Source organism: Manacus vitellinus, unplaced genomic scaffold, assembly GCF_001715985.3.
Source record: "Manacus vitellinus isolate BGI_N305 unplaced genomic scaffold, ASM171598v3 scaffold_10_pilon, whole genome shotgun sequence".
NCBI lineage: Eukaryota > Metazoa > Chordata > Aves > Passeriformes > Pipridae > Manacus > Manacus vitellinus.
Window position 1 is genome coordinate 19,489,070 of NW_021938838.1, and position 13,058 is coordinate 19,502,127.

The 13,058-nt window shown below is 38.4% G+C and overlaps 1 protein-coding gene across 1 annotated transcript; it reads left to right on the plus strand.

Moving 5' to 3' along the window:
* Positions 1-155: 155 nt before the first annotated feature.
* NAE1 (NEDD8 activating enzyme E1 subunit 1) lies at positions 156-13,037 on the plus strand. The gene is made up of 19 exons (XM_008928302.4): positions 156-256; positions 345-405; positions 933-963; positions 1,576-1,647; positions 1,934-2,013; positions 3,063-3,172; positions 3,472-3,581; positions 4,195-4,257; positions 4,478-4,541; positions 5,609-5,700; positions 6,686-6,745; positions 6,821-6,954; positions 8,529-8,604; positions 8,952-8,991; positions 9,956-10,042; positions 11,022-11,114; positions 11,530-11,644; positions 11,719-11,768; positions 12,783-13,037. The coding sequence occupies exons 4-19, from the start codon at positions 1,594-1,596 to the stop codon at positions 12,890-12,892; spliced, it is 1,338 nt and encodes a 445-aa protein (XP_008926550.3). The 5' UTR covers positions 156-256; positions 345-405; positions 933-963; positions 1,576-1,593; the 3' UTR covers positions 12,893-13,037.
* The last annotated feature ends 21 nt before the right edge of the window (positions 13,038-13,058 follow it).

Consider the following 13,058-nt stretch of genomic DNA (forward strand, 5'->3'; position numbering starts at 1 on the left):
TGTCATCTCCAAACTTGCTCAGTGTCCCTTCCAGTCCTGAGTCCAAGTCATTGCTGGAGATGTTGGAGAGCACAGTTTAATTCTTTTTTGTTTCTTTGTATTGCCTTTGCAATAAATACCTTCATTATGTATTGGTTTCCCTCCCAATACAGACTGTGGGGTGACCATGGCCAGGAAGCATTAGAATCTGCCCATGTTTGTGTGATAAATGCAACAGCAACAGGAACTGAAATACTCAAAAACTTAGTGCTGCCAGGTAAGTAGGTATTTCTCCTGCACATTCTTGGGAATGTATCTGATAACTCCATAATGCCAACTCATTAATAACAATTTTTTTCCCCAAGGTATTGGTTCCTTTACAATTGTCGATGGGAATCGAGTCTCTGGAGAAGATGTTGGAAATAAGTAGGTTTTTTACTGACTTTTGTTACAAATTGAGAAGTAAGAGGGTTTAAAAGGTAGTTCCATCTCTGCATTTGTTAAGAAATTCTGCAAAATTCTTTTAAAAGCCTCTGTATGTTTCTCCAAGTCTTTGTGGGTTTGGAAGTTGGTGACATACAGCATGCATGGTCATTTTGATATTGACTGCTAAATTCTTTTAGTTCCTAGTTTTTGGACCTTACAGGTCTATTTGCTTCACATATCAAGTTTATAAAGACAGTGCTCTACTCAATATAAAAATATTTAAAATTAACTCGTTTGATGTAATCTTGAGCTATGACAGAGGAAGACTTGCTTGTGTTTCAGTGTGGCTAAATATGTTTTCACTGATTGTGAGGAAAATACAACAGTGGTGGTGAAAAGAAAGGCAGATTTAAGGGGGAATGTGGCATGAGAGTCAGCAACATGTTCTGCAGTACAAAATGTAATTTTCTGCTGTTTTTTCTTCAGTGTAAAAGTTCACATGTAATTACCTCTTGTCTCCTTTTCAGTTTCTTTCTACAAAAAAGCCATATTGGTCAGGTAAGGAGATAATAAATGTCACTTTAGGTGTGTTGAAAGCACAGAAGGGTTGGGTACTCAAATACAGTGTAATGAATAATTTTAAAAATATATATGTATAGGTTAAAGTCTGTTTATTCTATGAGAGAGTTCCCCATGCTTACTTTTTAGTTGCTCATAAGTGAGAAGATCAACTCAGTTGGGGCAAGATTGAATAGAAAAAAATGAAGAGGTTATGATTAAGAATATCTTTGGAAGGTTATTGTGGTTGAAAGAATAAAGCTAAGATTAGTGAAGAGAATGGGGGAAAAATTGTCACAAAAACAGAGTACAGGAGTCCTAGATAACTCCTGGAAACTAATAAAATTGGAAATTAGGAAATAGCTGTCACATAATTTGTGTTTTTAAAATCATACTACTGAAAGTGCTCTCAAACACTGCCTGCTGTTATGGGATTTATTTTTGCTTCAGATAAGAAAGACTTGGAATAAGGAGCTCTAGTTTATGATGAGTTTTGTTATGGGGTGGTTTTAGGGGTTATTTTGTTGTTGTGTTTGGTATTTTTAGCATGTGGCATTATGTACCATTGCTATACTGTATAAATTACATTTCATTTTAATTGTTCCTAAACAGAGTCGTGCCCAGAGTGCCATGGAGCTCCTGCAGGAGTTGAATAGTGATGTTTCTGGAAATTTTGTTGAAGAGGTTTGTATTCCTGAATTGGTCATGTGTGTGTTATTCAGTGTGATAAAAGCATGGTACAATAGCTATGTGTTGCTTTGTAATGTTGCAGTTTAAGAAGCTTCGTGATAAAACAGCATTTGAGGAAGAGGATCTGAAGTTATTTACGAAAAGTCAATTTATGTGTTTTAAACATTGTTTTGTAACTTCCTCTTATAACTTTCACTTAACACTTTATATTCAATATTGAACAGACTTGCTCAGAAATTTCCACAGTGTTTCCTGACATGTATTTTTTTCTCCTATGTAGAGTCCAGAAAAGCTCCTGGACAACAACCCTTCCTTTTTTAATCGGTTTAACTTGGTGATTGCAACACAACTACCAGAAAGGTAAAGAAGCATCTAAAGTTATTTGTTTGTTTTTGTACAGTTGTAAAAGCAGATTTAAATTACAGGCACTTTCTTGCAGAAAAACTTAAACCAGAAAGGAAAGTTACAGTAAATGATGGGTTTTCTAGAGACATTTTTATATGTTGATACATAGTTGAAAATCTCTTTCAGATCCATGCCTGGCTCCTAGTGCTGTCTCCAGTGTATTTTCTTGCCAGGCACTCTTTTTGTAGTGAGAGTTGTTTCTGTTCCAAAACCACAGTAACAAGTGTCCTTATGTACAGCCTGACAGATCAGAGGGTCTGTGATGCCTTTACATTTCTGCATTTTACTGTTGGTATAACTCTTTCCAATTTACCCCCATATGTAATTCTGTTTCCCATCTAAGCTTTGCCAAGACCAGTAGTTCTGACTTTTTTTACTGTTTTTAACCTATTCCTTGAGTGCTGCCTGCCAAGAAAAGGTGCAGATGGATAATTGCAACTGGGAGTACTGGGAAACCTGGGGGAGAGGAACTTGCTGCTTCTGCCCCCACAGAGGCAAGAGGTTGTTGGGCAGTTGAATAGTTAAATCTTGCTTTTGCAAGGAAGTGGCTGTTGGTCATTCCTTATCTATTTTGTCCCTCCCCCTTCTCACAGGGGAGCTGGAGGTGCTGTCTCAGGAATAAGATCCTCTCTGAAATGGTGATTCCCTTGGGGAAATGGGGTATTTTCTATGTGCTAATCAAAAACCCCTGGGTGGAACTGCCCCTACTGGAAGTTATGTTTGTGCAACACATAGATCTGATTCCTTTTTTTGCTCTTTCACAACTCATTGAAGCTTTTTGTGTGATATTTGGAGCGTTTGGGAGGATGGGGTGAGACATAAGTAAGATCATGGATAAACCTATTTCTAATCTAGTGTAAATTCACCTATGAAATGAATCACCTCATGTGCTTAGGATCATGTGGTGTTAGAGAAGTTGTCTGGGAGAACTCTTTCACAAGTAACTTGTGTAGGAGTTGACTCTTGTCTTCCGTATATCTGAAAAAAGCTGTTTTTCCTTCCAGTACTTTGCTGCGCTTGGCTGAGCTTCTCTGGAATTCTGACATTCCTCTGCTGGTCTGCAGGACTTATGGACTGGTTGGTTATATGAGAGTCGTTATTAAAGAACATACAGGTTAGAGGGTTTTCTGAGATAGAGACTTTTCAATGCCTGATGTCACTTTGATTTATTTTTTTTGGTTTATTTTCATCTTGTGATGTATTTAGTATTTGTTAAGTCCTAGGTAGTTTGCAGTTCATCACCACAGTTGAGGAATTATGGACTGCAACAAGTAGTAAAATTGGAGATTATCCTGCCATTGACTTACACAGAACACTTTGAGAATTGAGCAGATGGTGCTGTGTGTGATGTGGAGCTCTGTTTTGAAGGCCAGACATAAAGCTGCAAAATACATGGTGTGATTTTGTTCACAGTTGTTGAATCTCACCCTGACAATACACTGGAAGATCTGAGACTGGACAAACCATTTCCAGAGCTGACAGAACACATTCAGTCCTACGACTTGGATCATATGGACAGGAAGGTTGGTGTGTGCCCTGCCCCGTGTTCCCCCAGCTGGAGGCAAACCAGGACAGGGATTCTGTGGAGATGGCCCTTGGCAGGTGACTCTGCTGCCAGGGCTCAACTGAACAGAGGCAGCTGGAGAATCAGTCAGCAGGCACTATTTTCTTGCCTCTGCCCCAAATGCTACAGTCTGTATTTAAATCTTAAGCAGGTGGGGGTCTTTGGAAGCAAGGATATTCTTGGACAACTTGATCTTTTATTAGATTGAATACCCCTCACACCTTTATTTTTAATTTGTTTTTTGATTTTTATGATTCCCTACTGCTGCAGAGCTTTGCAGCGAGGGTGTTTGTGCATAGTGTGAGTTTTCCACTCCAGGAAAATACTGGAGAACTTGGCTCAGACAAGTAAAGTAAAGTAATAATATTTTTTTAAGTAAACTAATAATAATTTATTAATTTGCTTTATGGTAGTTAGAGAACATTATGGCTGAATCAAAATCTGGAACATGTCCTGTGTCTTCAGAGCAGTGGAAGGGATGTTAGGAGTTTACATTTAAAATAGGTTTTTAATTTGTCCTGTTTTTTATCTTTTCTCAACTTGACAAAGATCTCTCTGGTGTTCAATTGCAGGACCACAGCCACACTCCATGGGTTGTGATTGTAGCCAAGTATCTGACAAAATGGTTCAGTGAGGTATGTTGCAAAACTATTACTATTGTTGATCTGTCTTTTCTACCCTAATATATTATTTTGGCAGTGTGTAACATAAAACAAGGTGGAATCTTAAAAATTACTAATTGAAATACAAGTGAGTGTATGTGAGCAGTGACAGACTCCTGGAGTTCAGTCTGAACACAGTGAGGTTGGTAGTAGGTATTTTAAAGACAACATCTTTTTGTGTTTTTGAATTCAGAAAAGTGAACAGCTACCCAAAAGTTACAAGGAAAAAGAAGCCTTCAGACAACTGATTCGACAAGGTAATGAAGGCCCCAGGAGTCACTTATCCATACTGGCAGAAATAAGGTGGTGTCTGAAAAATAATCAGAAGTTCTCTCAGGGTTAATTTATGAAAAATTTGCTGGTATATTCAGTAGGATTCTTCTGCTAAAGGATTGTTTTGTACAGGTGGATCTTGAGATCCCAGACTTGCTTATTTTGGCAGTGTTTCATGATGTTTAAGATCCAGAGTATGTTTTGATTTGGGAGGGAGGACAGGCCTCAAGAGAAGAACCTGTAGAAGATCTGATAAAGAGGAAAGCAAGTGGCTCTTGACACACTGGAATTGTCTGTAACTGCAAGTATTTGGTGGGTCTGTTGACCCCCAGACACTTGGTAATCTTTGCCTCTCTAAGTTACCAGTCGAGACACAAAGGTTATGTAGCTCCTGAATGCACTGTAACCAGTATGTGAACAACTCCAGTTTTGCAGATGTTTCAGTTTAATACCCTTTGTGGGTGCTAAAATTAATGTGGAGTTTTTAAGATCTATAAATATATTGTCTTAAATGATTGTAGAATACAAGCAGTAACCAAATTTTTGGTATTTCCTCACTTGAAGGTGGCCTGTGTGCAGATTCTGGGTGGTTCTGCCATCCTTACCCCCGGGCTGTGTGAGGGAACTGAACTGATCTGATCTGTCCTTGAACCTTTGGTTAAATCAGGGGGTTAGTGGAGTCCATTTCTGGATCTGGTTTGCTGTGTGGGTACATAAGTGCCAAATTTGAGCAAAAATCCCCCAGGAAAACATGACTGGGGATGGGAAGGAGAGTTGAACTGTTAGTTTAGTGCTTATGAAACTTCATTATGTCTTTCTCACACAAACTGGTTTTTTTGTGATAAGTAAATGAATCATATGCAGAATGTACAAGAAGTTAGTTTTATCAGTGCATCTTTGACTTTTTTTCTTGAGATTTATTTTTCTTTTTTTGCTGATTAGCTGTTATGCCATAAATACACCCAAATCCAGTCTGCCCTGTTAGTAAGATGTACTTACTGACAAGATGTAATTCAAGTGGTTGAGTATTTCAAATTTTTCTTTCGATAAGGTATCTTAAAGAATGAAAATGGAACCCCAGAAGATGAGGAAAACTTTGAAGAAGCTATAAAAAATGTGAACACAGCGTTGAATACTACAGAGGTAAAATAAACATTTCTGTGATAAAACTGAAGAAATTTCAACTGCATCATTTCCTCAGAAAATATTATGCACTTCTAGTACAGGAATTCCTTTTGTAACATTTATATTTAAGTAAAACAGGATTGATAGAATGGTTAGAATTGAAATTGTGTAGTTAAATAGAACTGGACTAGCTGTAGCTCATGGAAATTCTGTTGTTTCCTTGCTCCTGAAGACTTGAATTGAAGTCTAGAATGAGTCAGTTCATTAGCAGTGAGTTCTTGTCTCAGTCCTTTCATCCTGAAGAAACGTTATGAAATTCCCTTTATAAACTGATCAAGCTTAAAAACCTTAAAAGTGAAGTTTTCATTGTTTTTAGATAATTCTGAAGTAGCAACTTGTGGTTTAGAACTGAGATTTGATTTCCTTAATCTCCCATTGATGGTAGATTGCAAAAGCTACATGGGGTAAAGGCAGAATTCTGTGACTGTTTGTAGATGACATTCTGGTTTTATTTGAACTGTGCTGATCCCTGCTTGGACAGTCACATTAAGTCTGCCAAGAAAGCAGCAGGTAGCACTGAGTGCTGTCACACAGGGCACTACAGGCCATGGCACAGGATATTAATATCTGTGGGAGTTTATGTGCCAGACTGACCTGCAGCAGTGAGGGAGTCAAAGCAGTCCCTTTTGCAGCCCCTCTCCCCTTCCCTGGCCTGTTTGCTGCTCTGCCCCAGCAGGTAGGATGGGCACTTGGGACAGCTGCTGCCACTGTCAAAGATGGAAATAAGGTGAGGTTTTGTTTGTAACACTGATCCTGAGCAGAACATGTTATCAGGGCTAATATTTGAAATATGTCTGAGACAGCACTGACTGGGTAGGATTCAGAGGAGATTTTGGAATGAAACTGAGGTCACATAGAGTTGGTCACCTACGTAATGAGTATTGAGATAATTCAAGAAAACAAAAGACAAGTAATTACAAACCCAATGTATTTATTTTCATAGGTTCCAAGAGGCATTCAGGAGCTTTTTGATGATGATTGCTGTGTGAAGCTCACAGAGCAGGTATGAGTACTTCTGGGCAAGACTTGAATGTATAAATAATGTCTGTGTACATGAGTGTCTCTTGTGTATTTGCAGTCCCCTTCCTTCTGGATTTTGGTTCGAGCTTTAAAGGAATTTGTGGCAAATGAAGGGCAAGGAAGCTTGCCTGTGAGGGGCACTATTCCTGATATGATTGCAGACTCCAGTAAATTTATCAAACTGCAAAATGTGTAAGTATACAGTTATTTACTAAATAGTTCCTAATGGTAGTAAATGGTGCTGAGTTGAGAGCTCTCAAAGTGCAGGAATGCCTGTGTGAGGAGCAAAAGGCGTGTGTGGGCCTGGGCTGGGGGGTGTGGGAAGCACAGCAGCCTGGGCTGTTCCCTGGGTAGGTGCCATCTGTGGATGGGAAGTGGAGCTGAAGCCCTCAGTGCATCCCAGTTTCCCAAGGCTGGGTAGGGAGTGACCACCTGGTTTCAGATCTAGTAAAGACCTTGCTATAGACAGTAGATCTCATAGCCCAGATGCTGCTGTCCAAAGCAAATTTCTGCTTAAAGACAACCTTTTTTTTTTTTCCCTCAAAATATATGTTAACCTAAAATAGTATGGTTACAGAAATTCTAGTTTTCTAAATACTTAGTTCAAATTAATGCCCTTGGAAGGGATTGCCTGGTAAATAAGGAAGGGCAGAGACTTTGTGAAGAAACAATAACTGCAAATTCCATACAGCATCAGTGTGGATGAAGATTTTAGGATGATGTACCTTCAACATGAACTTACTGTTCCTGTGCACCCTGGACATGGTGCAATTGTTTGGCCAAACAGACTTTTACAGCGTTGCCCCATTTTCTTTGCAGTTGATTATTTCATCCACCTTTTTTTATCTTTACAATGAAACAGTATCTTGTTGAAGACTTTGTTAACTTATTGTCTGTGCAGTTGTACTGTTGAATCAGAAAGTAAAATCTAATAGATTTTGGAGTAAAATCTAATAGATCCCCATAAATCTAAAACACACATCCTCTACTAGAAGAAGGATTGTGTGCCTTTAATAGTGTTTACTACCCAAAATGGAATCTGTGCATTTAGAGAGGCATTCCTCAGAACTGTGACAAATAGCATTAAAACGTGACGTAAAAATACAAATTGTCACATGTCTAAAATAATTGATTGCTATCAGTTCAGGAAAGTTACTTTGTATAATTATAGTAAACCCAGAAACTTGTATCAGTGTTTTGCTTAATGAAATCATAATTGCTTGAATTTGCACAGATACCCTAATTTGTAAAACTGAATTCTCTAAGTATCCTGAATTGGCAAACCATTATGTCCTTCTCAAATAGTTCTCAAATAGTAAGCATTGCAGGATTTTAATTCACAGATAAAACAACTACAGTTCCTTAAAATGAGCTCTTAAATTGAATTTTATTAAGTACTGTGGTGTTGAGATGTTTGCAGTGTCATAGTTCTTAACAGAACTAAAATATTAATGGCTACAGACATTAAAACACGAAATTACTAAAATATTAGAAACCAGATGAAGGATGTGGAGCTGCTTACTTAGTGTTTTTCCTCTGTAGTAGTACTAGTTTTAGCAAACAATTCTGCATGTTTGAGCCACATGTTGCATGAACAGCTCAGCCATGTCAGACAGGAGGGAACAAGTGCCTTCCTGGCCCCGAGGGAGCTGATGTCCCTCCGTTCGTGTGTATTTTGTCTCTATAATGTAAAACCACAAGAAGTGCTCTCCAGTGTGAAGTTGCTGGCTTTGTGCTGTAGTGATTGGCTGATTTGTTATTGCCAGATACCGGGAGAAAGCCAGGAAGGACATTGCTGCTGTGGGGGCACATGCTGCTAAATTGCTGCAGTCCCTGGGCAAGGTGAGTCCAAACGTACAGCCATCCTGGCAGGGGAAAAGAGCTTTTCCCTGGTGTGCTGTACAGAAATGAGTCACAGGAGACACAGGGAAAGAGAAGGCTTAATTACCCCTTTCTGTTCAAAAGGTTAAAGTAAGTTCTGATGAAATGAAGTATCTGTGGTCTGCTTTATTTTATCACTTTTGGTTTGATCATATAAAAGTGCATACAGGTATATATTATTTACAATTTAAGATACCTTTTTTTGGTACATTAGTGACTAGTTATTTCACAATAAAGATATTAATATATCTGAAAGCATGAATTCTCTGGTCATTGTATGTACTGAATGAGTATATTCTCTCTTTTAGGCACCAGAGTCTATTTCAGAGAGAGAATTAAAATTGCTTTGTGAGTATGCTTGGATTCTGTTGTTGGGTTTATGCAAATGATCAAATAACCACAAACTTCTGAATGATAATGATAATGTAGTTATTAAATAGTTATTAAATAGTATTAAATAGTTATTAAATATTAAGTAGTAAATTAAATAGGTGATTTGCATCCCTCATCTTCAGTGGAAATAACAGATGTTCAGCATCTCTCAGTAGTGAATCTATAACAATTAGCTTTTAAAAGATTATATATTTTTTCAGCTCCAAACAAGAGGGAGCAGCTTCCTCTACTCTGTGTGATGAGTACCTAAGTAGTCTTGCTCTGTAAACTTCTGGTATTCTGAAAAGGTAAAGCAGTTGACAGCATTTCAGGTTGTGTCTGTTCTGGATACGTGCACATGTCCTGCTGCAGCCTGGCTGAGTGTCCTTGCAGCTGGAAAATGTCCCTGTAAGCACAAAGCCAAGAGCAGGCTGGCCCTGTGCTGGGAAAGCATTCACTGGGAGTTTGGGAACCTCCCAGTTGCTGCTTTTTCAGTGCTCAGCAGTAGCTGCCTGTTGGGTTGTTTCATAGCAATGATACTGGAAAAGAACCTTTTCAGTCTCGTGGCTGCACTGTTGAAATATTAATTGAGAACACGTGAGGCAGCATTAGATGTAGTGGAAGGTGAAAAGAACCCGTGTCCATTTGCAGCCTGGAAGAGGAAACATGGATTTGATGGCTGTGGCTGCTGTTACATTAATATGGTAGATGTGGGTTCCAGAAGTACACAAGCACCAAGTATTTCACTAAAATACTTGTGACCAGAGACCTAAATGTAGTTTAATAGATTTTTAGTACTATGAGCTACCAGAAGAAACAGGAAAGTGTGAAATGAAGTGATGGTCAGTTCTGGTCTCTCCCATGTAACACATGAGAGGGACAGACTTACAAAGCTGTGGTGACACGAGGTTGTTGATGCTCCTCCCCTGCCCCTGCCCAGGCAGCAACGCGGCCTTCCTGCGGGTGGTGCGGTGCCGGTCCCTGGCTGAGGAGCACAGCCTGGACAGCTTCAACAGGGACGGAATCCGTGAGTACTGCTCCGGCTTGGAATGAGTCTGGGACGGGAAAGGATGTGCCTGTTACATGTTCTATTGCATTTATGCAGCTTTATGATTTGGCATCAACTAGAAGTGTGGAGTTTTTAAGTCTAGAATGTCGATTTCAGTTTGATTTTGGAATTTCAAAAATGGCCTTACAGATTGTTCCATGCTTCAGTTTGTTGTTTTTTTCTTGCGGATTTTAATTTTGGTAGTATATCAATAAAACACTGTTTTCTTCAAACTTTTCTGTACCTCAGTTATTTCTGCTTTCACCTGACCAAATGAGAATAATTGTTTTGTCCTCTGCCAGCTTATCTGTTCAGTATGTGAACTAGCAAACTGGTTACTTAATACTGCTTTTTTTGTTGTTTTGAACCTACATAAATTTAAAAAAAAAGCTGGAAATACTTTTTCATCACAGTTTGTTGAATTGAAGCTTATACAAGTCCCCCGTTTTGGACAAAATGTATGTACATTTAGTGTAATATTTATATAATAATTATATATCATTTAAGTGAAAGCTCCTTGAATTAGTTGGTAATATACAATGTCATTTAAGTAGTAGTCAGCATTTACAAATACTACTGAGCTGCATGGAAAAGGATTTAAGACCTGTTTTATAATTACTGTCATTACAGTTAAATATTTAAAGCATGTTTTTCACATCCCAGAGTAAGAAGTAAGATATATTCCATTTAAATTAGAGCAGCTGCCAGAGTTGAAATGTGAATATCATCACTGTATAGTTTATATCAAATACATACAGTATGGTTTTGTCATAAAATTTGGAGGCAAAACTGCATATCTGGCACTGAGGTTCTCAGTTGCAGGTTGTTTTCGTTAAGGTTTTTTTTTTCCTGCAGATTTTACAGTTTAAGCATGGGTAATACTTGTTTTCAAGTAATGCAAACCTTTCCTTTTTCCATTTCATCTGTACTAATTAACTGGTTCTCTTGCTATTCCCAGTTTCCCACATGGATAACCCAGACAGTGAGATAGTGCTGTACTTGATGCTGAGGGCTGTAAATAGATTTTACAAGCAGCATGGGAGATATCCAGGTATGTTAACACAGAGTTACTTCATGTCAGCAAAAGAAATACAAAGATCCAATAGTTACTGTAATAGTGAAGTTATAAACTACAAATACAGCATTAGTTGTGGTTTTGTTTCCATATTAATATAACTTTAAGAATTAAAGTGAGAATTTTTTCTCTTTGGGAACTGAAGGAACTCATCTGAATTAATACCACTGAGATGGGTTGCATGGATTACAAGCCAGTTCAGCTGCATAGAAATTCGTCATTGTCATGAGTAGCATCAACAAAATATTCAATCATTATTAGTCTAGTGTTAATAATATTAGTCAGTTTAGAAACCTTTCAGAAAAATAAAATATTTATGCTGCCATTTGACCCCGTTAACTTTGCATATGGTGTTACAGTTGTGTGATTAAACACCTAACTTCCCTCCCAGGTGTCTACAACTACCAGGTGGAAGATGACATTGGCAAACTAAAATCTTGCCTTACTGGTTTCCTCCAAGAGCACGGGCTGCCGGTGGTGGTGAAGGATGACTATGTCCATGAGTTGTGAGTGTTGTGGTGTAGGTGGGGCTGTGTGGGCAGCACTCACTGGCACGTTCTAACTGCCCTCTCCTGCCCAGCTGTCGCTATGGAGCTGCTGAGCCTCACGCTGTTGCTGCCTTCATGGGAGGTAAGGATGGCCCTGGGCTCAGAGGGCAACGCTCTGGGACGTGCCCGAGGCAGGAGCGCTGCTGCTTTAGCTGCCTGCTGTTGTCAGAGCAAGGGCTGCAGTCAGAGACAGCACTAGGACAAAATCCTCCCTTCGTTCATACTCCTGTAGCATATGGAGTAAGTGGGCACAGCAAGGGTTTAAAGGCAGTGAAAGAAACCAAGTGAACTTAAAAACAATCACAGTAGATCCATTCTAGGAGCTTAAAAATGTGTTTAAAAATAGTGCTTGAAAGAGGCTTCATTTTTTTTAAAGGAAAGCAGTAACTGTAGTAATTTTAAAATTATTCAGTACACGTCTTCCTTTAAATTAACACAATATACTTACATAAAATATCTATGTAATATAAATAGCCTTGATTTCTTACCTTCATTCAGACTATGGGTATTGTCAAAATGACATGTTTTAATGGGTGCTCAAAATTGATGTATCAGTTAACTTACCTCCTTTATTTAGCTTCATGCAGTGCTGAAGATAATTATGTTTTAAATACTCTATGTAGGTATTTTCTCTGATTAAGTGAAACTTGACATGTATTGTGCTTCAGAAAAATATGTAAAGGCAACTTCTGAAGAAATTACAGAATATTTCATACTACAGGAAAATACAAAGGGAACACAGTGAAGTAACCCTTCAGTTTATTTTACAGTTTAGTTGTACATTTTTTTAGTTTAACTTCTCAAATGTATTTTGAGAGGTCTCAACTTGCATGGGTCTGTCTGCTCACATGTTACTCTGAGTGTGTGTACATGGAGAGAAAGTATATATAGCAAAGTGTATGCAAAGCTAACTTTGGAAGTTGCAGCTTTCTGAGCCTCTTTAATACGGGGAAGTACTGAAAGGCATTTTTACCTCCTAGGAGGTGTATCAGGCACTTCCCAAATAATTCCAGTGTAGTGAGTTCTAGATAAATAACGTTATTTTACTGTTGTTTAAATAAGACCTGCTAACTGCCTTCTGGTTTTTCTTTTATAGGGGCTGCTGCACAGGAGGTTATCAAAGTCATTACAGGGCAGTTTGTAATTTTTAATAACACCTTTATTTACAGTGGAATGTCACAGACTTCAGCAACTTTCCAGCTGTAGGGTAATGATGCCCCAAGGTGCTGCTGCTGCTGTATTTCCAGTTTTTACAGTATTTACAGTTCTGTAAATACTGTGGTGGTTTGCCACTGACTGGATTGTTCTGTTCTGTATCACCTGCTAATTAAACTTCCTTTATTTGTAATTATCTTTTTGTTGTTGTTGTTGT